This window comes from Dreissena polymorpha, chromosome 5 (assembly GCF_020536995.1).
Source record: "Dreissena polymorpha isolate Duluth1 chromosome 5, UMN_Dpol_1.0, whole genome shotgun sequence".
Classification (NCBI taxonomy): Eukaryota; Metazoa; Mollusca; class Bivalvia; order Myida; family Dreissenidae; genus Dreissena; species Dreissena polymorpha.
Genome location: NC_068359.1, coordinates 42,242,381 through 42,268,971, shown reverse-complemented (window position 1 = coordinate 42,268,971; position 26,591 = coordinate 42,242,381). Strand labels below are relative to the sequence as shown.

Genomic DNA, 26,591 nt, shown 5'->3' with positions numbered 1-26,591 from the left:
AAGGATTGTAGTGCAATATTGTAAATGACATTTTCTGGTTTACAGAAACATATGATGCCAACCACACTTGCTGAAACACACCACAAAGGTTAATGTCAAAGATTAAGTATTTAAAAATTATTATCAAATGAAGTTCAGTGAAATCAGGCTAATAGGGCCAAAATATGCTTACTTAGCCTCTATATCAGACTTATTCGGTCCCATTTTTAATGTGAATAGATTGGGGTTGACATCTTGGTTGTTACTCTTTGTAACATGTATAGATATTTTTGTATTATTATTGTTCATCAAGTTTTATAACATTTGACATAATTGTTGCTCTTGTCATTTGCTTCAGGTATTTTATCATCGAAATGAGAGTTTAGAATGCTAGATACAGAATTGAAATAAAAACAAACATGTATGTTCCTTTTACATATACATGTATTTGCATTTATATGAAATCATCATAATAAAATTTAATCAAGTCTTAAATACACAATACAGTAATCAATACTTACTATACTTATATATGCGTACTGCACAGGCTTATCTGGGACAACACTACATGCATTAAGCCCAGTTTTCCCAGAAAGAGGCTCATTTCTCCCCCTTGGTGCAAAAAGGTACCATGTGACATTGCAATTAGAGGCACATGGTACCTCTTTGCACCAATGGGGCAAAATTTGTTCTAATGACAGGTGAGTTTGAAAGAGGTTCCGGTCTATTGAAAAACATGGCTGTCTAAGGGCAGTTCTTCTTATGTGGCTTTTGTTCAGCCATGTTAACACTCTATAGTCTCATGTACAGTCTAATTTCATTAAAATTGTTTAGAAAATTTGGCCTTATGATATATCGGCCAAGTCCGAGTCCGTTAAAAGGAGATACAACCAGCTACTGTCTAGGTAAGTTATAATTTAATCTGAGGTTTAAATATGTACATACACATTCTGTGTTGGAAATATTTTTATTAATCAGAAGTTTGTCAATATAATGTGCCTCATGTTAATTTAATACTACCTTTAATCTTCATTTATAATTCAGTAAACCTCAGAATAGTTTAGTTCCTTTGGGTCTCAAGTGAGCGCTTTAGGGCCCACTTGTTATCTTTTGATACAACAACGTGTGTATTAGGCCTCCTATTTCACTTAATAAGTTAAATTCCAAACCAGAATTGAAATATTTCTTAATGTTGAAAGTTGATATTGTTTGATAGCATACAATTATACATGGTTATTACATTTTCTTATTTAAAAACGTGTAAATGGAGTTGTATGCTTTTCACAATGTAAATGCAACTGGCAAACCACAAAATGAAATGTACAGATTGCTGTGGTGACATAAAAAGTATTTGGGCAAAACTGTTGTCAATACTAGTAAGTCAGTTCGTTGTAAGATTGCCGTAGGCGGATGGGTGAAGAGGATTTATTCAGATATGTCTCAGAAGGCATTAGGAAACGGTTTTTAAAGATGAAAGGAGGAACAGAAAACTTAATGCTATATCAAACTGTACATGTTCATTTATACTACTCATAGAGTTAGCTAAAATTCGCTTTAACAATAAAGTTGGTGTCAACTGCAAACATAAAGTCATTCAACTATGAATGTTTGAGCGAGATCCACCCAGTATTAAAGAGTAGCTCAAAACACAAGCTTCAAAATGCACATACGCACAGGACTGACGGACAGACAAATGAAATGCCTTATGCCCCCCACTCCAGAGATAGAGAGATACATAGAAAGATACACTTTTTACTATATATACATATAAAGAACACCCAAACTGGAGTCAATGTCGACCCCAGGGGCATCATCTGATCAAAATTGATAAAAGAACATTGCATGTTGTTACAAACTAACTAAAACTCTGCCTTGCAGTTTTAGAGCAGAAGGTTATAAAGTTTTCACAACATAAAATATCAAGGAAACAAGTAACCCCAAGGGAGGGCTAGTCCACCATGAAATGTCACATGGCAAATACCAAACCTTTGCGTCATGTAGTTTTAGAATAGTATGTTTTAAAGTTATTTTGGTATATAAGTTAATAATAAACCATGTTATCTCTGGGGGCTTGGCAATTTTTACACCCAGGGGCATGATTTGAACAAATTTAGTAGTGGACCACTGGACAATTTTACACAGCGAATATTAAAACCCTGACCAGTGAGGATTTTGGTGAGTAACACATAAAAATGAATTTTTAGCTTTGGTGAGTAACATATCAAAAGACCACAATGATTTTAACAAATTTAAAGGAGGTTCTGTATACATAACCGCCCTTCAGTCTTTGGGACTAGACTATGGTCTCTAAGTTGATAACAATGTTAATGACGACTGCGATAAATTAACTGACAATAAATTAAAATTATCATTAAAAAAATCCACCAATTCCTATGAAGAAACATTACATCTGTAATTGGCAGTTCAGAACCATATAACCAAGCCTAAAAGGTTCAAATTTGCTTCCCAAAGAACCATTTGTTGAGCAGGCAAAATCGGAAAATTGTGCAGTCAACCTGCTATTACTTAATGGAGTTCTTTTAAGTCCCACAGTAAGATCAACATTAACATCGTCTATCCAGTCCCCAGTAGTCGGTCATATGTTCTATAGCCCACACTGTAACATGTTAAGCCACAATCCACTCTCTACTGTTTCCACAACTTCATTCTTATTCTTCATATACTTGTGGTTACACTTTTCTTCACCTATACCCACCGTTCCATTCAGATGATTTGCTATCACAGCTCAATTAATGTTTCAGTCATCAGTTTTGATATCGGAAGAATTAAAGCACATCCTCGGTGCTGTTTAATTATCACAGATTAACTACATCTACAAGGCCATCATCACAATGAACTGAAACAAATTAAAAATGTTGCAATTAACAATTTTTAGCCTTTATTCAATGGAATTAAACCCTAAAACATAGTACAAGAACGCTATAATAATATATAAACTGGTAAATGTGACAGTATAATGGAACGGTTTACAAATTAAATAACATTAACATTTTATCTCAAACAGGTGTTGCTCTGAAAAGTAACGAAATGAAAACATACAGATTTTACAGCTAATATAACTATGCTCTATTAACCAAACACGTTTTGATACTTGGGCTCTCATCTTACATTATACCAATTTAAACAACAGTCAGTATTAGGGTTACTATGTTAACTTCACATATAATCCATATGCACCTGCACATTTGCAGATTTATTCTTCTTTGTCATAGTTTGATTCAATCACTTATTCCTATTGATATAAATATACATAAAAGCTAATCGTCTCTATTCAGGAAATTTTGATATGATCAATCTAGAATAGAATAGTGTATATGAAATATGGAATACTATGTACCCGGTCAGTGATTTTTTTTGCTTTAATTTGTTACAGCCTGTGCCATTGAATTGGGAAAATTGGCGCGATAAACCGTGAAATTGGGAAAATAGCGCGATAAACCATGAAATTGGGAAAAATTAAGCATTATAAATAGGATTATAAGTAACAGAAGTGATATTGTTTTTAAGTGCATGTTCAGGGAGTTTTCTAGAAAAGGAGTCTGGTCAAATTGTTTTGTTTTTAATCAATAAAAGTGGCATGTTTGGGAATGATTTATGGACAAAAACGACTAAATTCAAGTTATATATTTTGTAAGATGTTTTAAAAATAAAGTTGAGACCTAGATTTAAGAAATCATAATTAAGTTATATGAGACTTCTTTCTAAAAAAAAATTAAAACAAAAAATAAAAATGTTTTTTTTTTTTTTTTGGAAGTTGGGCTTTTTTTGGGAAATTTTGGTCAGATTTTTGGGAAAAAACGTGTATTTTTGCGATTGGGAAGCAGCCGAAATTCGGCTGTAAATTTGAGCAAAAAAAAATCACTGCCGGTATATTGAATATGACACAACTTGTCATTTCCTTCCATGTTTTATTAAACAATGTCAGAAATTTGTTAAGTAAGCGAGCCTTTGAAGAGCACACTAATAAATTCCTTGATCTGGTTTCATAAAATATGGTGTGATAATATAAGTGTCAGATCTGTTTTATAAAAGGCTTTTTAACTTTATTTGTGCTGTTTTTTGTAAGGAAATATCCTTAAAGTTGTTTGCTGTCGTGACATTCTCATTATCAACAAGAAACTGTTACAGAGTTTTCTCTTACGCACTAACGCACGCACAAATGGATGGAATAACACCTACCATTTTTCTATCCATGCCAGCTGGAGGGGGGCGAGGGGAGGAGGGGGCGGATAATAACATCTATATTCCCCAGCAAATAAAACAATGAATTTAAGCTAGTTCCCTAGTTACTTCTTTCCTTTTGAATCTAATATTGAAACATTTAATAAAGGACCCAGGCAGAAGCTGGATCAGAGAGCATCAACATGGTGACCATGTTACCTGAAGAGTTGGGAGAGGTCTTCACTCTGGCTGTGGAGCTCCTGCTGCAGATCCCCCGCTACCTTCTGATTGTCATGCAGCCTGCAAGCAACCAATCACACGACATAACACAACATAGTATGCCTTGCTATGCATTATGGTTGTCATGTTACCTGCAAGCAACCAATCACACTAGATAACACAACATAGTGTGCCTTGCTATGGATTAAAGATGTCATGCAACCTGCAAGCAACCAATCACACTACAACACACGACATAGTGTGCCTTGCTATACATTATAGATGTCATGTTACCTGCAAGCAACCAATCACACTACAACACACAACATAGTGTGCCTTGCTATGCAATAGATATCATGTTACCTGCAAGCAACCAATCACACTACAACACACAACATAGTGTGCCTTGCTATGCATTATAGATGTCATGTTACCTGCAAGCAACCAATCACACTACAACACAACATAGTGTGCCTTGCTATGCATTATAGATGTCATGTTACCTGCAAGCAACCAATCACACTACAACACAACATAGTGTGCCTTGCTATGCATTATAGATGTCATGTTACCTGCAAGCAACCAATCACACTACAACACACAACATAGTGTGCCTTGCTATGCATTATAGATTTCATACAACCTGAAGCAACCAATCACACTACAACACACAACATAGTGTGCCTTGCTATGCATTATGGATGTCATGCAACCTGCAAGCAACCAATCACACTACAACACACAACATAGTGTGCCTTGCTATGCAATATGGATGTCATGCAACCTGCAAGCAACCAATCACACTACAACACACAACATATTGTGCCTTGCTATGCATTATAGATGTCATGTTACATGCAAGCAACCAATCACACTACAACACACAACATAGTGTGCCTTGCTATGCATTATAGATGTCATGTTACCTGCAAGCAACCAATCACACTACAACACACAACATAGTATGCCTTGCTATGCATTATAGATGTCATGTTACCTGCAAGCAACCAATCACACTACAACACACAACATAGTGTGCCTTGCTATGCATTATAGATGTCATGTTACCTGCAAGCAGCCAATCACACTACAACACACAACATAGTGTGCCTTGCTATGCATTATAGATGTCATGTTACCTGCAAGCAACCAATCACACTACAACACACAACATAGTATGCCTCTCTATGCATTATGGTTGTCATGCAACTTGCAGAAGCAACATCACACAACATACTGTGTCAAAAACGTGTTCTTTCAATCTAATCATAAGGATCGGACCTGTAGAGCATTTCAAAACAAGAGATGTGTTCGTCAGGAACACAATGCCCCATATTGCGCCGCTTAGAAGCCATATATTTGACCTTTGACCTTGAAGGATGACCTTGACCTTTCACCACTCAAAATGTGCAGCTCTATGAGATACACATGCATGCCAAATATCAAGTTGCTATCTTCAATAATGCAAAAGTCATTGCAAAACTTTAACCATGGTTAAAGTTTTGTGACACACACAATGAATGAATGACAGACAGACAGACAGACAGGCCAAAAACCATTTACCCCCGATCTTTCGATCCGGGGGCATAAAAATTACATAAATTAATCCTTCACATTATGTGTACATGCAAAGGGCATACGAACTGTGTTGTTTAAAATCAGCATGTAAGGCTTTTATGGCAATCAAAATCAATTACAACTGAATAATTGAATATGGCAGAAACAATAACTTGGTGATGTTTAAGTTCAAATTACAAATGCAACACACTTTCATGTAAACCTACATGTACAGGTAGAGTGTTCTTAAAATCTCCCTCATATTCACCAGTACTGGCTCCACTCAGAAAATGGACTGTCTCAATAATGTGAAAAACACTTGAAATCACTAATAATACATTTCGTGAAGGTTCAACTGTGGACTAATTCACCAATTCTTAAATTTGTGCAATGTTAATTTTGGAAAAATCATATTGATAATACTTTCTACATGTTTTAACGCATAGAATTGAAGTACCCTTTCTGAACCTATTGCCTATTGCAATAAACATGTGTATCGCTCAATTCTAGATAAGGCTTTTAATCGGCCATTTCTTTTCCCCATCAGTAAACTTGTAGAAACAAACTGTACTCTACTCACTACATGTTATATGGGCTATACATTTTTACAATGACAAGTAGCTGCATTCAATAAATGCTGATGCCCCTTGTGGAAGCCTAGTCAGAACTGTTTCATTTGCCCATTTGAATTCTTAGTCCAAACTTAGGTCAATGTCAGAATAAGGTCAGGTATATAAGGTGAGTATACAGAGTGGTAAAGGGATGTATCAAAGCTTTTACAAAAGTATTGATGTAAAGGGGTGTTGCGGCAGTTTATTTAACCAAGGCAATATTTATAAAAAACACCATAGATGCTATTATCACAACTCAATATTTTTGTTATCAGTATCATCAGAAATGATCGAATTGGTTCATAATACAATTGTCAGTGGTTCGATCCCAGCTGGGGTTAACTTTTTTTATACTTTTTTTTCTTTCTTGAATTTCATTGTTGTTTTATACTAGAGCTCTTTAGTCCTGTTGTTTACATTTATCTATTTAAAGCATTTAATCACAAACTTCAAAACATGTCGAAATCTGTGAAAAAGTACATGCAAGTTATTAATGTTTAAGGTCGAGTTTGATACTGTATGGTATTATGGTTGTGATTAAATATTGTTTTTTATTAATGCCTTTTGGTAATCTGTTGTGATCCCAGTTAAGATTGTAAACAATTTCTTATGTTTATGCATATTTCTAACAATCTATGTACCGGTATTTGGGTTTTGCCTAATTGCTGTATTTTATGAAATTTAACGTAGACGGTAGGGATAGTTCAAACACAAAATCTCTGTTAAAAATGCAGTGACCCCCTTTTTAACCAGGTTTTCCGAAGGAAAAAACTGGTTATTAGATTGGCGAATGCGGGCGGGCTGGCTGGCTGGCTGGCGGGCTGGCGGAACAAGCTTGTCCGGGCCATAACTTTGTCGTTCATTGTGAGATTTTAAAATCATTTGGCACATTTGTTAACCATCATTAGACGGTGTGTCGCGCGAATCAATATCTCCAAGGTCAAGGTCACACTTTGAGTTCAAAGGTAAAAAATAGCCATAAATGAGCTTTTCTCGGCTATAACTATGTCATTCATTATGAGATTTTAAAATCATTTGGCACATTTGTTCACCATCATGGGACGGTGTGTCGCACGAAAGAATCACGTCAATATCTCCAATGTCAAGGTCGCCACGACTAAAAATAGATTTATTTTAAAACAAACTTACAAAGGAGGTTAATTTTGTTTGTTCATTTCAAAAGTTCAGTTTGAGTTATTTCCATTTATCAGATTTTTTTTCACAATGAAAACCTGGTTTTGTGACAATTTTGTCCCTTGTTTTATTTGTGTTTTATGATGACAATACGTAGATGAACATATTTGAGCAGTTACGCAGAATTCTTTTAGACAGAAACAAGAGGGCCATGATGGCCCTGTATCGCTCCACTGTTTTTTCTTTGCGAAAAAAACGTGTAATGCGCATGGGTTGAAATGTACTCAAGCATGTGACTTTCTCTTTCTATCCCTCGTCCCACTGGGCGCTTAAAGTTGGAAGGGTGAGCATTTTTATATATGGAAAAAGTTACTACCGTGTTAACTAAACAGACAAAAAAGCCTCGGAATTGTTGCACAGGTCCTTTGCTTATAACGTAGGTACATTTATCTCTCCAAAAGATATTGTCGTTCTTTCTATTTCACATATTTTTAGATGCTGAAGATCAAATCTACGCATTTGATTTGAAACAGATTCACAAGACCCATAGGAATCAAAATGCCTTAACCCTTTACCAAACAACACATTTTGGACTTTCCCAATTTGAAAGAGGTTGCAGACGTCAATTGAATTAAAATGGAATATGAAGGAAATGATCAGGTAGGGTAGAAATAATTGTGATAAAAGGAGAAATTGCTCATCAACCCACACATCCCTAAGACCAACAGGCCTGAGAATATTATGATAATCTAAAGATTATTTCTTTATATTTATAAATGTATTTAATTAAGTAATACATTTGACTTCTAAGATCAATTCATAACTTATATTAAGAAAATTATAAAATGGTCAGAAATATATATGGATTGTTGAGCAATTGACAATCATTTCAACAATTCATGATCAGTCACGATTCACAAATGGAACAATGAATCATTAGTTATTAAAAAGCAGCATATACGATAGTTAAGAACATTGCACTTCATAAATTTCAACACCTTCTCTTGGATACAAAGTTTGAGTTTACCGTGCAGTATCATATATTGACTTTCCTTGAAATAATTATATCATGTTCATGGAAGTTGTGTTTTTAAAATCAATAATATATTATTAAACTGGTTTTAACACTACAAAAAAGACATGAAATTAACATGTCATCCAAAATATTTTCATCCGGATATATGGTCACTTTCGACATATTTAAATAAAACCCGACTTTTTTCAGTTTATAAGAAAAACATTCATAACACATGTTCTTACTTCAATGCCTTTGTAAGCAGTCACCATCTGACCTAAAATGGCACTAAATGACAGGGTTTTATCTCATGTTTACAAGATGTTGATGTTGTTGTTGGTCACAGCCAAACGGCCGCAGTAATCTCCACTGGTAAACGTCATATGTTCAGTTTTGTGACCCCCGGGGCCTGGTCAAATTTGAGCCCAGGGGAATAATTTGAACAAATTTGGTAGAGGACTATTAGATATCACTACATACCAAATTTAGTAGCCCTAGGCTCTATAATTAAGGACAAGAAGATTTTTAAAGTTTGCACAAAATAGGCCTTATTTAAGCATATGTTCATTTTTGTGACTCCTGGGGCAAGGTCAAATTTGTTCCTAGGGGCATAATTTGAACAAACTAAGTAGAGAACTATTAGATGTCACTACCTACCGAATTTGGTAGAAATAGGCCCAATGGTTATGGACAAGAAGATTTTTATAGTTTGCACAATATGGGCCCAATATAAGCATATGTTCAATTTTGTGACCCCTGGGGAACGGTCAAATTTGATCCCAGGGGCTTAATTTGAACAAACTTGGTACAGGACTATAAGATGTCATTACATACCAAATTTGGTACCCCTATGCCATACGTTTATGGACAAGAAGATTTTTAAAGTTTGCACAAAATAGGTCTTATATAAGCAAATTTTCGATTTTTTGACCCCCCAGGGCAGGGTCAAATTTGACCCCAGGGGCATAATTTGAACAAACTTGGTAGAGGACTATAAGATGTCACTACATAGCAAATTTGGTAGCCCTAGGCCCAATGGTTATGGACGAGAAGATTTTTTAAGTTTTCACAAAATAGGCCTTATATTAGCAAATTTTCAATTTTTTGACCCCCCGGAGCAGGGTCAAATTTAACCCCAGGGGCATAATTTGAACAAACTTGGTAGAGGACTATAAGATGTCATTACATAGCAAATTTGGTAGCCCTAGGCCCAATGGTTACGGACAAGATTTTTAAAGTTTGCACAAAATAGGCCTTATATAAGCAAATTTTCAATTTTTTGACCCCCCGGGGCAGGGTCAAATTTGACCCCAGGGGCATAATTTGAACAAACTTAATAGAGGACTATAAGATGTCAATACATACCAAATTTGGTAGCCCTAGGCCTAATGGTTATGGACAAGAAGATTTATAAAGTTTGCACAAAATAGGCCTTATATAAGCAAATTTTCAATTTTTTGACCCCCCGGGACAGGGTCAAATTTGACCCCAGGGGCATAATTTGAACAAATTTGAAAGAGGTTCACCACAGGAACATTCCTGAGAAATTTCATCAGATTTGGACCAGTAGTTTAGGAGAAGAAGATGTTTAAAGAAAAAGTTAACGCACGCACACACGACGGACACAGGACCATGACATAAGCCCCGCTGGCCTTTGGCCAGTGGAGCAAAAAAAAAATCCATTTATGTGGTTACAATAGTAAACAAGAGCACTGCCTTGCAGGTGCAGACCGCTCATCTATTTTTCTTTTTAAAGGTGAAGGGAACTATCTCAATACTTCAATCAAACAAAAGGGCCAAGATGGCCCTAGCTTGCTCACCTGAGAGGAGTCAGTTCATTCAATCTTTACCAAACATCAAACTTGACCTAGATATTGTCCAGACAAACATCCTGGTCAAGTTTCATCATTATTGAACCAAAACTCTGGCATATGGAGTGATTTTGTTTTTGTAAGATTTGACCTGGTGGCCTATATTTTGAGTTGACCCCCCTTACCAAACATAAATCTTTGCTTACAAAAATAAATATTATGACCAAGATTCATAAAATCTGAAACAAAATTGTGACCTCTAGAGTGTTTACAAGGATTTTGTATAATATAATGAAAATTTGGACAATCTAATGGCAAATATTATGGCATTAATTATGTGATATATATATAAAACCAATCTTTTCACCAAGTTTCATGATGATTGGGCAAAAAATGTGACTTCTAGAGTGTTCACAAGCTTTTATATAAATATAAGAAAATCCCCCCCCCCCCCCCCCCCCCGCCGGCCATGTTAATCAACTGACCGGAACCATTTTCAAACTCAACTCTCATATCAAAGAAACAAATTTTCTGACCAAATTTCATGAAAATTGGGCCAAAATGTGACTTCTAGAGTGTTCACATGTTTTCACTATGTACATATAGAGAAAATGCCCCGCCCACTGGCAGCCATGTTTTTTCACCGATCTGGACTATTTTCGAACTCGTCCGAGACATCAATAAAACCAATGTTTTGACCAACTTTCATGATGATTGGGCAAAAATTGTGACTTCTACAGTGTTTACAAGGTTTCTCTATAGCCAATTAAGGAAAACTGCCCCCCCCCCCCCCCCCCGCCCCCGGCAGCCATGTTATTCAACTGACCGGAACCATTTTCGAACTCAACTCTCATATCAAGGAAACAAATGTTCGGGCCAAATTTCATGAAAATTGGGCCAAAAATGTGACTTCTAGAGTGTTCACATGTTTTTAATATATACATATACAGAAAAATGCCCCGCCCACTGGCGGCCATCTTTTTTCACCGATCTGGACCATTTTCGAACTCGTCCGAGATATCAATAAAACCAATGTTTTGACCAACTTTTATGATGAGTGGGCAAAAATTGTGACTTCTAGAGTGTTTACAAGGTTTCTCTATAGCCAAATAAGGAAAACTGTCCCCCCCCCCCCCTGGCAGCCATGTTATTGAACTAACTGGAACCATTTTCTAACTCAACTCTCATATCAAGGAAACAAATGTTCTGACCAAATTTCATGAAAATTGGGCATGTTTTCACTATATACATATACAGAAAAATGCCCCGCCCACTGGCGGCAATGTTTTTTAACCGATCTAGACCATTTTCGAACTCATCCGAGATATTATTAAAACCAATGTTTTAACCAACTTTCATGATGATTGGGCAAAAATGGTGACTTCTAGAGTGTTTACAAGGTTTCTCTACAGCCAAATTAGGTAAACTGCCCCCCCCTGGCAGCCATGTTATTGAACTGAACAGAACCATTTTCCTAGGCGTAAGCTTTCTTGAGTTATCATCCAAAAACCATTTTACTGTGTCAAGTAACCGTGACCTTGACCTAGTGACCTGAAAGTCTATACGGGTCATCTGCAAGTCATGATTAATGTACCTATGAAGTTTCATGATCCTAGGCATAGGCCTTCTTAAGTTATCATCTGGAAACCATTTTTCTAAGTTGAAAAACCGTGGCCTTGACCTTTGACCTAGTGACCTAAAAATCAATAGGGGTCATCTGCGAGTCATGATCAATGTACCTTTGAAGTTTTCATCATCCTAGGCATATGCGTTCTTGAGTAAAACAATTTTACTAATTTGGGTCACCTCAATGTACCTATGAAGTTTCATGATCCTAGGCGTAAGCGTTCTGGAGTTATCATCCGGAAACCATTTTTCTAAGTTGAGTCACCAAGACCTTGACCTTTCACCTAGTGACCTGAAAATCAATAGGGGTCATCTGCAAGTCATGATCAATGTACCTATGAAGTTTCATGATCCTAAGCATAAGCGTTCTTGAGTTATCATACGGAAACCATTTTACTATTTCGGGTCACCTTGACCTTGACCTTTGACCTAGTGACCTGAAAATCAATAGGGGTCATCTGCAAGTCATGATTAATGTACCTATGAACTTTCATGATCTTAGGCATAAGCGTTCTTGAGCTTTCATCTGGAAACCATTTTACTGTTTCGGGTCACTCTGACCTTGACCTTTGATCTAGTGACCTCAAAATCAATAGGGGTCATCTGTGATTCATGATCAATGTACCTATGAAGTTTCATGATCCTAGGCCTAAGCGTTCTTGACTTATCATTCGGAAACCATCTGGTTGACAGACAGACTGACATGAGCAAAACAATATACCCCCTCTTCTTCGAAAGGGGGCATAAAAATGTGATTTCCATAGTGTTCGATCACAAGGTTTGACCAAAACCATTTTTGAACTCAACTCTCGTATCAAAGAAACAAATGTTTTGACCAAATTTCATGAAAATTGGGCCAAAAATGTGATTTCTAGAGTGTTAACATGTTTTCACTATATACATAGAGAAAAATGCCCCGCCCTCTGGCGGCCATGTTTTTTCACCAATCCGAACCATTGTCGAACTCATCCAATGTATCAATAAAACCAATATTTTGACCAACTTTCATGATGATTGGGCAAATATTGTGACTTCTAGAGTGTTTACAAGGTTTCTCTATAGCCAAATAGGGAAAACTGCCACTATATACATATAAAGAAAAATGCCCCGCCCACTGGTGTCCATGTTTTTTCACCGATCTGGACCATTTTCGAACTCTTCCGAGATATCAATTAAATCAATGTTTTGACCAACTTTCATGATGATTGGGCAAAAATTGTAACTTCTACAGTGTTTACAAGGTTTCTCTATAGCCAAATAAGGAAAACTGCCCCGCCCACTGGCGGCCATGTTTTTCAACAGACCGGAACCACTTTTGAACTCAATCAAGATATCATTAAGACAAACATTTTGACAAAGTTACATGAAGATTGAACATAAAATGTGACTTCTACAGTGTTTACCAGGTTTTTCTTTTTTTTGACCTAGTGACCAAGTTTTTGACCTGGCACAACCCAGTTTCGAACTCAGCCAAGATTTTATTGGGACAAAGCTTCTGACCAAGTTTCATGAAGATGGGACAACAAATGTGGCCTCTAGAGTGTTTACGAGCAAATGTTAACGTACGGACGGAAGGACGGACGGACGGACGGTCGGAAGGACGGACAAAGACCGGTCAGAAAAGCTCACCTAAAAAAAGCTAAAAAAATGGATGGGTGAGATGGAAAGGGGTGTATAGTGTGGCGGTGTGGTCATTTATTACATTATCTTCCGAAAATAAGAAATAAAAATGCAAAAAACAAAATAAAAATAATTTATTTTTGTTTGGGTGGGGGGGGATTCTTGGGTGGGATAGTTGGACGGTCTTTCAAAAATAAAATAATAAAAATTAATATTTTTGTTTTTTAACCATGTTTCAAAAAAAAAATTGGGGGGGGGGTGGGGGGTGGGGTCTGGGGGGTGGGTATAGTGTGAGGGTGTGGTCATTTATAAGATGATCTTTCAAAAAAAAAAAAAAAAAAAATTGGTTTTTTTTTGGGGGGGGGGGAGATTTGGGGTGGGGGGGGGGCATGGGGGATGGTTTGGATGAAGTCTATTGTAGTGTGTCATGTAAGAGTTGTTTTGTCAAAGTATCAATCAAATCTGATCATAAATAACGAAGTCATGGCAATTTTTGCAAAATTTAATTATTTGACCTTGAGAGTCAAGGTCATTCAAAGGTCAAGGTAAAATTCAACTTGCCAGGTACAGTACCCTCATGATAGTATGAAAGTATTTGAAGTTTGAAAGCAATAGCCTTGATACTTTAGAAGAAAAGTGGATGTAAACACAAAATTTAACCATATATTCAAAGTTTCTAAGTCAAAAAAGGGCCATAATTCCATCAAAATGACAACCAGATTTATGCAACTTGTTCTGTACAGTCCCCTTATGATAGTTTGTGAGTGTTCCAAGTCTGAAAGCAATAGCTATGATACTTTAAGAGTAAAGCGGCCCAAAACACAAAACTTAACGAAATTTTCAATTTTCTAAGTATTAAGGGGCCATAATTCTGTCAAAATGCCAGTCAGAGTTACAAAACTTTGCCTGCACAGTACCCTTATGATAGTAAGTGTCGCAAGTATGAAAGCAATAGCTTTGATACTTTAGGAATAAAGTGGACCTAAACACAAAACTTAACCAAATTTTCAATTTTCTAAGTATCAAAAGGGCCCATAATTCTGTCAAAATGCACGCCAGAGTTATCTAACTTTGCCTGCCCAGTCCATTCATGATAGTTAGTAAGTGTACCAAGTTTGAATGCAATAGCTTTGATGCTTTATAAGAAAAGTGGACCTAAACACAAAACTTAACCAAATTTTCAATTTTCTAAGTATAAAAAGGGCACATAATTCTGTCAAAATGCACGCCAGAGTTATCTAACTTTGCCTGCTCAGTCCCCTCATGATAGTCAGTAAGTGTATCAAGTTTGAATGAAATAGCTTTGATACTTCATGAGAAAAGTGGACCTAAACACAAAACTTAATTGGACACAGACGCCGACGCACATGCCAACACCAAGGTGATGACAAAAGCTCAAAAAAAAAATTCAACAAGAGCACCGCCTTGCGGGTGCAGACCGCTCATCTATTTTCTTTTTAAAGGTAAAGGGACTCTCATTTTCAATCACAAAGGAGGGAGGAGTGGAGTGAAGAGGGGTGTATAGTGTGGGGTTGTCGACATTTATATACATTAAAAAAATCGGGGGGGGGGGAGAGGGGGGGGGGGCGATGGGGGGGGGGGGGGGTTTGGGTGCGATGGTTGGACTGTATTTCAAACATAACCGTTTTAAAAAAAAATGGGGGGGGGGGGGTATAGTGTGAGGGTGTGGTGGTAATTTGTGAGATGATCTTAAAAAAAAAAAAAAAAAAAATCAAAAAAAAAAATTGGGGGGGGGGGGTGGGGTGGGGGGTGGGGGGGTGTGGGGTGGGGGGGGTGGGGGTATAGTGTGAGGGTGTGGTGGTCATTTGTGAGATGATCTTAAAAAAAAAAAAAAAAAAAAAAAAAAAAAAATAGGGGGGGGGGGAGGGGGGAGGGGGGGGAGGGCACGGGGGATGGTTTGGGTGGAGTCTATTGTGGTATGTCAGGTAAGAGTAGTTTCATCAAATCTAATCATAAATAAAGAAGTTATGGCAATTTTAGCAAAATTTAATAATTTGACCTTGAGAGTCAAGGTCATTCAAAGGTCAAAGTAAAATTCAAGTTGCCAGGTACAGTAACCTCATGATAGCATGTATGTATTTGAAGTTTGAAAGCAATAGCCTTGATACTTAAGAAGTAAAGTGGATCGAAACACAAAATTTAACCATATATTAAAAGTTACTAAGTCAAAAAAGGGCCATAATTCCGTAACAATGACAACCAGAGTTATGCAACTTGTCCTTTTACTGTACCCTTATGATAGTTTGTGAGTGTTCCAAGTATGAAAGCAATATCTATAATACTTTAGGGGTAAAGTGGACCAAAACATAAATCTTAACCAAATTTTCAATTTTCTAAGTATAAAGGGCCCATAATTCCGTCCAAATGCCAGTCAGAGTTACATAACTTTGCCTGCACGGTCCCCTTATGATAGTTCATAAATCTTGCAAGTATGAAAGCAATAGCTTTGATACTGTAGGAATAAAGTGGACCTAAACACAAAACTTAATCAAATTTTCAATTTTCTAAGTATAAAAAGGGCACATAATTCTGTCAAAATGCCAGTCAGAGTTACATTACTTTGCCTGCCGGTCCCCTTATGATAGTTAGTAAGTGTTGCAAGTATGAAAGCAATAGCTTTGATGCTTAAGGAATAAAATGGACCTAAACACAAAACTTAACCAAAATTGTCAATTTTCTAAGTATAAAAAGGGCACATAATTCTGTCAAAATGCATGCCAGAGTTATCTAACTTTGCCTGCCCAGTCCCCTCATGATAGTAAGTAAGTGTACCAAGTTTGAATGCAATAGCATTGATACTTACTGAGAAAAGTGGAACTAAACGTAAAACTTAACCAAAATTTTCAATTTTTTAAGTATAAAAAGGGCACATAATTCTGTCAAAATGCACGCCAGAGTTATCTAACTTTGCCTGCCCAGTCCCCTCATGATAGTAAGTAAGTGTACCAAGTTTGAATGCAATAGCATTGATACTTACTGAGAAAAGTGGAACTAAACGCAAAACTTAACCAAAATTTTCAAATTTTTAAGTATAAAAAGGGCACATAATTCTGTCAAAATGCACGCCAGAGTTATCTAACTTTGCCTGCCCAGTCCCCTCATGATAGTAAGTAAGTGTACCAAGTTTGAATGCAATAGCATTGATACTTTCTGAGAAAAGTGGACCTAAACGCAAAACTTAACCGGACGCCGACGCCAACGCCAACGCCAACGCCAACGCCAACGCCAACGCCGACGCCAAGGTGATGACAATAGCTCATAATTTTTTTTCAAAAAATAGATGAGCTAAAAATGAGATGAGCTAAAAAATGATGTTTTTTTTGGGTAACATAAAAATTATACAAAATAAATTTCTTAAAATTTAACTTGTGTACTCCATTTTATTGGTAGTGGGTGGTTTAATTAAATGGTATATGATGTATCTTAACTTATATATTATCTACATGTTGCCAATTTCATAGGTTTTTAATTATTTTTACGCAATTAGAGATTTTTCAGTTTTATTGAAAAAGTGCATGTTATATATTGGTCAATAAAATCAAAACAAGGCCGGTGACCCTTTGTTTTTATTTAATTTTTCATATAGTATTTGTATATATATCTTAAATATAAATTTTTGACAAAATCTATTAGAAGTAAAAAAATCAGCAAAACTGCAGCAACACCCCTTAATTGGTCAATGTTAGTCAACTAGTAATTTGAAGTAAATGTCAAAATGAGCTCAGGTAATGTGGGGAATGTTGAGAGTGTTCATACAAGTATCAAATCTGTGTTAAAAGCATTATTGATTTTGGACAAAACATGTCATTTTGGGTAAATCAAGAATTTGCACCTTCTTTATTAGTCCATATAAGCTCAATGTTATATCAAAACGAGGTCAGGTGAGGTGGGTGCGGTTAGAGTGTTCATAGATGATATCCATGCAAGTATCAAAGCTTTTTAGCAAGCGGTATTCATGTTAGACAAAACACCTTGTTTAATCAAAGTCCAAAAGAAGGTAAATGTCAAGACCAAAAACAGGTCAGGTCATGTCGGTATGTTGAAAGTGTTAGCATCAGTGCATGCATGTAAGCTTTGTAGGAAGCTTAACTGTGCTTATAAGAAACACCTTATGTAGGTTAAACCACATATTGACAGGCCAAAGAACAAAACAAGGATATCAGTAAAACTGATGGATGCTCCCCAATGATGCTTTGTCAAGATATGGTTTAATTGTGTGGAAAAAAGTGTGACCTTGAGAAAATCTATTATTAGCCTCAGTGACCTTGACCCCAGTGACCTCAAACCTCATCAAAAAGGTAGAGGTCCATGCAAGGTACCTACATCCCAAATATATAAGAGACAAATCGAATATTGAAGGCGCTATGAGAAACTGTAACCAAAGTGTGACCTTGAGAAAATCTATTATTAGCCTTGGTGACCTTGACCCCAGTGACCTCATCAAAAGGTAGAGGTCCATGCAAGGTACCTACATGCCAAATATGTACCGGTAAGAGATCGGAAAAATATTGAAGGTGCTATGAGAAACTGTAACAAAATTGTGACAGAAAAATCTATTTTTAGCCTCGGTGACCTTGACCCCAGTGACCTCAAACATCATCAAAAGGTAGAGGTCCATGCAAGGTGCCTACATGCCAAATATGTAAGAGATCGGAAAAATATTGAAGGTGCTATGAGAAACAGTAACAAAATTGTGACGGAAAAATCTATTATTAGCCTCAGTGACCTTGACCCCTGTGACCTCAAACATCATCAAAAGGTAGAGGTCCATGCAAGATACCTACATGCCAAATATGTAAGAGATCGGTAAAATATTGAAGGCACTATGAGAAACGGTAACAAAAGTGTAACGGAACTAAGTAAGGAACCCCAAACTGGCAACTATATGCTCCCCATAAAAAGGCATATATATATATATATGGAGAGCATAAACAAAAAACACTTTCCATGAAGATGACACGACGTTGTATGATCGATATATTTTCCACATTTTCCACAACAAAACAAATGATTATAAAATAACTATTAAGTAATCATTTGTTCTGTAAATTTAAAACGCGCTTGCACTTCAGTAAACAGAACAGTTGATTACACCATATTGCCCTAGTGGTGCAAAAAGGTACCATGTACCTTCTAATTTCAATGTCACATGGTACCTTTTTGCTCCCAGGGGGCGATTAATTTACTGTCAATGAATTTCGGATACTTATTTTGACATTTTTAATGTTTTCATACTGTTTTCAAATTAAATGTAAAGAAAACTGCAGAGATGATAACTCACAACTTTGCAACTAATAGTAATGGTAATAAATAAATTCGGTGGTGTGAGTTTGAAATACACTAAAATTAAATGCCAAGCGCAAATATTTGATTCTTCAGTAATCCTCAAGCTTTTGTTGCGATGAAACTTAAATGAAATAGCTTTTCAAATAAAACCAACTTACCCTTGTAAGACGCTCCTGATCAAAATGTTACGCATCCTCTTGAGTTCGTCCCGTGAGCCAGCTGATCCCATCATGGTCTCTGAGACGGACCGCTGCATGAGTGGACTGGGTGGATGTTGGTGTCTCTCCTGTCGAGTCAGACTGGCTTCTATTCTTGTGATACAGCGCTCGAAGTCACCCTTATACTTCAGGCACATCTGATATTAGAACGTTATTTGTGAATAAATTATGTAACAATGTTTAAAAAACCATAAACACTTAAAATCTACGAATATTTTGTACAAAATAAAGTTAACCCATAAAAAATGTTCCTTATAGCAGCAATACCCACAATTTCAACACTAGATCTGGTCTGGTAACATAGATTTAACAAGATACAAAATGCTCTTTTTTGCTTTTTTGTGGGACAATATATTCAACACATTTTCATGTACCATATTAGTGTTCCTGTGTCTCATGGATAGATATTGTTGCGGGAAATTAAACGGAACATATTGTGCCACAAAAAAATAAAACAAGCATTTTGTATCTCATTAAATCTATGTTACCATACAAAATCCAGCATTGAAATTTTGGCTATTGCTATAAGGAAAACTGCTTTTTTATGGGTTAAATTTATTTTACGAAATATTTTGCGTTGATTTTGAGTATTAATGATACTTTAGGAGCTGTTTGTAAATTTAGTATATATATTATAAATAAATCATGTAACATATCAAGTTTGAAGAGGATGAGATAAACACTTATGGACTTGGACTTCTGTTAGAGTGAAATAGGCTGAAAAAAACAAATCTTTAAGTAGTCTGAATTCCTCAGTTCTATGGATACTGATTGGGCTCAGCCATAACTTACAAGATATGTGATTGTTCACAAACGAACATTGTTTACCAAATGACAGACATTCATAAACTAATATGATTTAAAGAGATAAGCATGAATCTGCAGCTGAGAACTCTAAAAACAAATTGCAAAATACTGATTCTGATATTAAGCTTTATCTGATGATCTTGCCATAAATATTCAACCACCAAATAACAAATATTGTCCATTTCTCAATATCTTTTTGTGCCACAAAGGTCTACAAAAACACAACTGAGAATACGCCATGTGAGCTATAACAACAACCATATACAATAAAGTATAACACGACAATCCTTTACAGTAAAAAAATCTTCAGAAGACATGTTCCCCCAACATTATGTTCTAAATTTCTGAATATTTATCAATATTGACAATTAAATCTTGCAGTGAGTCATTTATGTTTGGAGATCAAGCACACACGCTTTCAGGGAAAATTGGGCTTAATGCATGCGCGTAAAGTGTCCTTCCAGTCCGTGGACAACATGTTGCGCTTTTATAGATTTTTCCGTGATAGCAAGTCACTTCAATACAAAAATCCAGTTAATGCGGAAAGTGTCATCCCTTATTAGCCTGTGCGAAATGCACAGGCTAGTCGAGACGGCTCTTTACGCAAATGCATAATATGCATAGAATCCAGTTTTCCAAGAACATAGATCAATCAGTACCTGACTTAGGCTTCTAACAAAGTTTTCCAGCAGTTCTGCCAGCTTCAGCAGAAGCTTCTCTATCTGCTCACTCTTGTAGCGTATCTCCCAGCTTTGTCTGAAACCAAAACAGTGGTCAACATTTAGACCAACACAATGCACAACATACAGATAGCAATAGTCCACATTGTGACAAACAATCTTACACACTGAAATCAATAATGGTCCCAGTTAAGATCAACAATGGCACACATTAAAAATCAACAATGGTGCACACTTAGGTCAATAATAGTGCACAATTAGATCAACAATGGTTCACACTTAAATCAACAAAGGTGTACACTTAGATCAACCACAGTGCACATTTAGCTCAACCATGGTGCACATTTAGATCAACCATGGTGTACACTTAGATCAACAATGGTGCACCATTAGATCAACAATGGTTCACACTTAGATCAACAATGGTTCACACTTACATCAACAAAGGTGCACACTTAGATCAGCAATTGTGCACACTCAGATCAACAAAGGTGCACACTCAGATCAACAAAGGTGCACACTTAGATCAACAAAGGTGCACACTTAGATCAACAAAGGTGCACACTCAGATCAACAAAGAATCAATCCTATAAAATGGTTTTATGTTTACAATTTTAAGTACATATTCATTTTGTAATGTGTTACTGTTATTTGTTAATCAAATTCTACAATAGTCTCATCAACCATCTTTCGCTAGAGTTCCACTTTCTCAAAGCTTCATCATTATTTATACATGATTTAACAAACAAATTTAAAATAAATGTTTACCTGTACCAAACATGGAATTGTTGGAACTGTTCCTTTGCCTTTGTCTGACAATGATCTGAGAACAGGGACTCAATCTTGATGCAGTTTTCAAACAACCGGTGTCTGTAGGATAACACATAAACAAATCACACCAGAGTTACATACATTGTTATTTGTCATCAATTATTACTGGGTATAAGCATATTACGACATGAGTGATGTCTACCCAACTAAAAGGAAAATTATTATGAAGAGAATAATTATAATATTGAAAGGCTCAATTAAAGCAATTTAAGAAGCCCAAAGGAGTATAATAAAGATTACTTAATTAATCAAGCGACTTCCAAATTTGTAGTTTGCTACAAAAGTGACTTAAATAAGCCTTGCAACACTTTGTCATTGGAATAGCAGCCATGCCCATGGCTAAGTGCAAGGGCTAAGTTCACAGTCGCCGTGGTGTAATGGATATGGTGTCTGCCTAGGGACCCGGAATTTTACAGGTTCTATCGCCAATGTGAGAGCATTCTTTAGATCTCCCCCAAAGACAACAACTACTGGCTCTAGGCCCAGAAAATGGACTCAAGAGCGTTTTATATATGAAGTAAGTACTTAAAATGCAATCTAGATTAAATAAACAGGTTTAAACAAAGTTCAAATGGGGCTAATGCATGTGCATAAAGTGTATGTGCAGTCCGCTCAGGCTTATCATGAACAACACTATCCACCTAAACAGGATTTTTGCTAAAAAGAGACTTCCTTCAAACAAAAAATACCATAAAATCAAAAATGTGTTGTCCCTGGTTAGCGTGTGCAGACTGCACTGGCTAATCTGGGACTTAACTTTACGCACATACATTAAGACCCATTTTCCAAGAGTGCGGCTCATACAGATAGAAACCAAGCACTACAGTGGTGTTCTACCCACTTCTCATATTTATGTATCTGCTCATCGTTGAAGGTGGCCCCTGTTTTTCTCCGATCCTCTCCAAACTGCTGCTTGGTCTTCAGAATCTGGGTGACTATCACATGTACCTTCTGAACACTGCAACAGACAATCTGGGTGACTATCACGTGCACCTTCTGAACACTGCAACAGACAATCTGGGTGACTATCACATGCACCTTCTGAACACTGCAACAGACAATCTGGGTGACTATCACATGGACCTTCTGAACACTGCAACAGACAATCTGGGTGACTATCACATGCACCTTCTGAACACTGCAACAGACAATCTGGGTGACTATCACATGGACCTTCTGAACACTGTAACAGACAATCTGGGTGACTATCACATGCACCTTCTGAACACTGCAACAGACAATCTGGATGACTTCACATGGATCATCTGAACACTGCAACAGATAATCTGGGTGACTATCACATGGACCTTCTGAACACTGCAAAAGACAATCTGGGTGGCTATCTCATGGACCTTCTGAACACTGTAACAGACAATCTGGGTGACTATCACATGCACCTTCTGAACACTGCAACAGACAATCTGGGTGACTATCACATGCACCTTCTGAACACTGTAACAGACAATCTGGGTGACTATCACATGCACCTTCTGAACACTGCAACAGACAATCTGGGTGACTATCACATGGACCTTCTGAACACTGCAACAGACAATCTGGGTGACTATCACATGCACCTTCTGAACACTGTAACAGACAATTTGGGTGACTATCACATGCACCTTCTGAACACTGCAACAGACAATCTGGGTGACTATCACATGCACCTTCTGAACACTGCAACAGACAATCTGGGTGACTATCACATGGACCTTCTGAACACTGTAACAGACAATCTGGGTGACTATCACATGCACCTTCTGAACACTGCAACAGACAATCTGGGTGACTATCACATGCACGTTCTGAACACTGTAACAGACAATCTGGGTGACTATCACATGGGCCTTCTGAACACTGTAACAGACAATCTGGGTGACTATAACATGCACCTTCTGGACACTGCAACAGACAATCTGGGTGACTATCACATGGACCTTCTGAACACTGTAACAGACAATCTGGGTGACTATCACATGCACCTTCTGAACACTGCAACAAACAATCTGGGTGACTATCACATGCACCTTCTGAACACTGCAACAGACAATCTGGGTGACTATCACATGCACCTTCTGAACACTGTAACAGACAATCTGGGTGACTATCACATGCACCTTCTGAACACTGCAACAGACAATCTGGGTGACTATCACATGGGCCTTCTGAACACTGTAACAGACAATTTGGGTGACTATAACATGCACCTTCTGGACACTGCAACAGACAATCTGGGTGACTATCACATGGACCTTCTGAACACTGTAACAGACAATCTGGGTGACTATCACATGCACCTTCTGAACACTGCAACAGACAATCTGGGTGACTATCACATGCCCCTTCTGAACACTGCAACAGACAATCTGGGTGACTATCACATGCACCTTCTGAACACTCCAACAGACAATCTGGATGACTATCACATGCACCTTCTGAACACTGCAACAGACAATCTGGGTGACTATCACATGGGCCTTCTGAACACTGTAACAGACAATTTGGGTGACTATAACATGCACCTTCTGGACACTGCAACAGACAATCTGGGTGACTATCACATGGACCTTCTGAACACTGTAACAGACAATCTGGGTGACTATCACATGCACCTTCTGAACACTGCAACAGACAATCTGGGTGACTATCACATGCACCTTCTGAACACTGTAACAGACAATCTGGGTGACTATCACATGGACTTCTGAACACTGCAACAGATAATCTGGGTGACTATCACATGCACCTTCTGAACACTCCAACAGACACAGGTACTACATGCAGCACTGCTACAAGTAGTCTAATGCAAACAAGATGTGTTTGTGAAACACTATGTTCCCCCCATATATTTGACCTTTGACCTTGAAGGATGACCTTGACCTTTCACCACTCAAAATGTGCAGCTCCATGAGATACACATGCATGCTAAATATCAAGTTCATATCTTCAATATTGCAAAAGTTATAGCCAATGTTAAAGTTTGACGCAAACAAACCAACAAACCAAGAAACAAACCAAGAACAGACAGGGCAAAAACAATATGACTGGGGGACATAAAAAAAGCAGTTAACCAGCGCTATGTGCAACCAGTATGAAAACAGAACAGCCTGCGAGTTACTGGCAGTCTATTAAGGTTTTATACTGACTTCATGCTTATCATATCATAGGGATGAAAATGAAGCCTTTAAAACTTGAATCTAGTAACAAAGTTCTTAAACGTAATTTTATTGTATACAGGATAACAAACGTGTCAAAATAAGTATCTAAGTGGTAAAGAGTTAAAGAAAATAAGCAGTAGTTGGTTGTAGTTTGCAGCTGGTGTTGGATACCCACATTTGAACCAATTGTCCTCTCCATTAAACAAAAAATGTTTCAGATTAAATACATGATAAATCATAAGCATATGACGACGGTGAAAGACATAAGTGCTCACTTCTTAAAAATCATACATATTTTGAGTGTATAGTTAATCCTTTAATTTCTTAAGTTCACTTAAAATGTTATGTAAAGAAGACACCTACAGAGCACATACAATTACATTTGTTGATTAGGTAGGGTTTATATGCATCTATTGGCAAATGACATGGAAATGTATGAGCACCGAAATTATTTATAACACGGTCCCTTTATAACCCATGTTTGTGGCTTGGACCCCGTAATCCGCGTTATATTGGAGCTACAGTGTAGAAATATATTTTAGTTTGAAGCGTCTTAGATACCACAACAATGAGACTGTAAACCATTCAATATGTATTAATATGTATGCTGGATATGTATTCATGTGACCTTGACCATAATAAATCTATTTCTTGAAAAAAAAGATTCATTATGTTACCAGGATGTCTTTGTCCATAATTTAAACCTATTGCATGATCATTACCCTGAAAGGTTATTTCCTCTTGAGACACATTTGAATAAATTGTTTTTCTTTTGTTTTTTTCTGACTGATTATAGTAACAGTCCTTTGGAATGGATTTTTTTTTACCACATTTATATAGCACCCTTTTCATACAGTATGGGCGCTTCACATTTTTCAACTGATCTCTGGGTCATAAGTCATCCGTTAACATTTCGGCGCAGTATGCAGCCACGGAACATTGGCTTATTTCCCTCACAGGTACCCATTTATACACCTGGGTGGAGAGGAGCAAGTGTAGGATAAATTTCTTGCTCAGGAAAATGCCAGTGATCAGGGCGGAATTCAAACCAGGGACCTCTCGATCGCTAAGCCAGCGTCCTACCATTAGACCACTGCTCCCAGATTGAATTAAAGATCTCCTGATAGCATGTCAGACACCATATAAAGTTAATCAGGTAAACTTGTCAAATATTTATACAAACATAAGGGAAATGATCATTTAGCCAGACACAATTCACATTACAGATAATACCAGTACAACATTTTAGAACATTTGTGTCTTGCTCTGGGAAAACAGGGCTTAATGCGTGTGCGTTATGTCTTCCCAGATAAGCCTGTGCAGTCTGCACAGGCTACTAAGGAATGACAGTTTGCACTTTCATGATTTCTTGTTTATTAAAGGAAGTCTCTTCTTTAAGAAAATCCAGATTAGGCTAAAAGTGTTGTCCCTGATTAGCCTATGCATGTACAATCTTATTTGGGACAGCTCAACTCACATGCAATAGGCCCGGTTTTCCCAGAGGGCACTCATTTGTTGCCAAATACCAATGTTCATGAGACTTATAGTGGGTGTTACCATCTGTCCTTGCTGCTGCACCCAACGCTATCATTCCACTTCTTTTTTAGAATCTTTTTATTCAAGTGATCGTCCTGCAACCGCTTGAGTTCATTCTCAACCTCGTATGAAAGCTCCGTTATCTAGAACAGACATTACATAATGGGTTTTTCTCAACAATTTAAGCAAATCTTGCCTGCATTGATATTGCATTAAAATTGGAAGAACTATGTACCTTTTTATTTGATCTTAAACTGAAAATGTATGCCTGTATAAAAAAATCCCATCCTTAAGTGCATT

The 26,591-nt window shown here is 37.0% G+C and overlaps 1 protein-coding gene across 5 annotated transcripts in view; it reads right to left on the bottom strand.

The window, feature by feature from the left end:
- Positions 1–2,051: 2,051 nt before the first annotated feature.
- The window catches only part of LOC127832555 (serine/threonine-protein kinase TBK1-like), a 48,212-nt gene continuing 23,672 nt past the window's right edge, over positions 2,052–26,591 (bottom strand). For 4 of the 5 annotated variants that reach the window (XM_052358075.1, XM_052358072.1, XM_052358074.1 and 1 more), the window contains exons 13-19: positions 26,313–26,434; positions 22,439–22,600; positions 21,535–21,636; positions 20,746–20,842; positions 19,220–19,416; positions 4,381–4,461; positions 2,052–2,836 (exon numbers count right to left, since the gene is read on the bottom strand). In XM_052358075.1, the coding sequence (XP_052214035.1) occupies positions 2,827–2,836; positions 4,381–4,461; positions 19,220–19,416; positions 20,746–20,842; positions 21,535–21,636; positions 22,439–22,600; positions 26,313–26,434 (771 nt within the window). In that variant the 3' untranslated portion in view covers positions 2,052–2,826. The remainder of the gene's footprint in view (positions 2,837–4,380; positions 4,462–19,219; positions 19,417–20,745; positions 20,843–21,534; positions 21,637–22,438; positions 22,601–26,312; positions 26,435–26,591) is intronic. The other variant, XM_052358076.1, reaches the window with a different exon arrangement.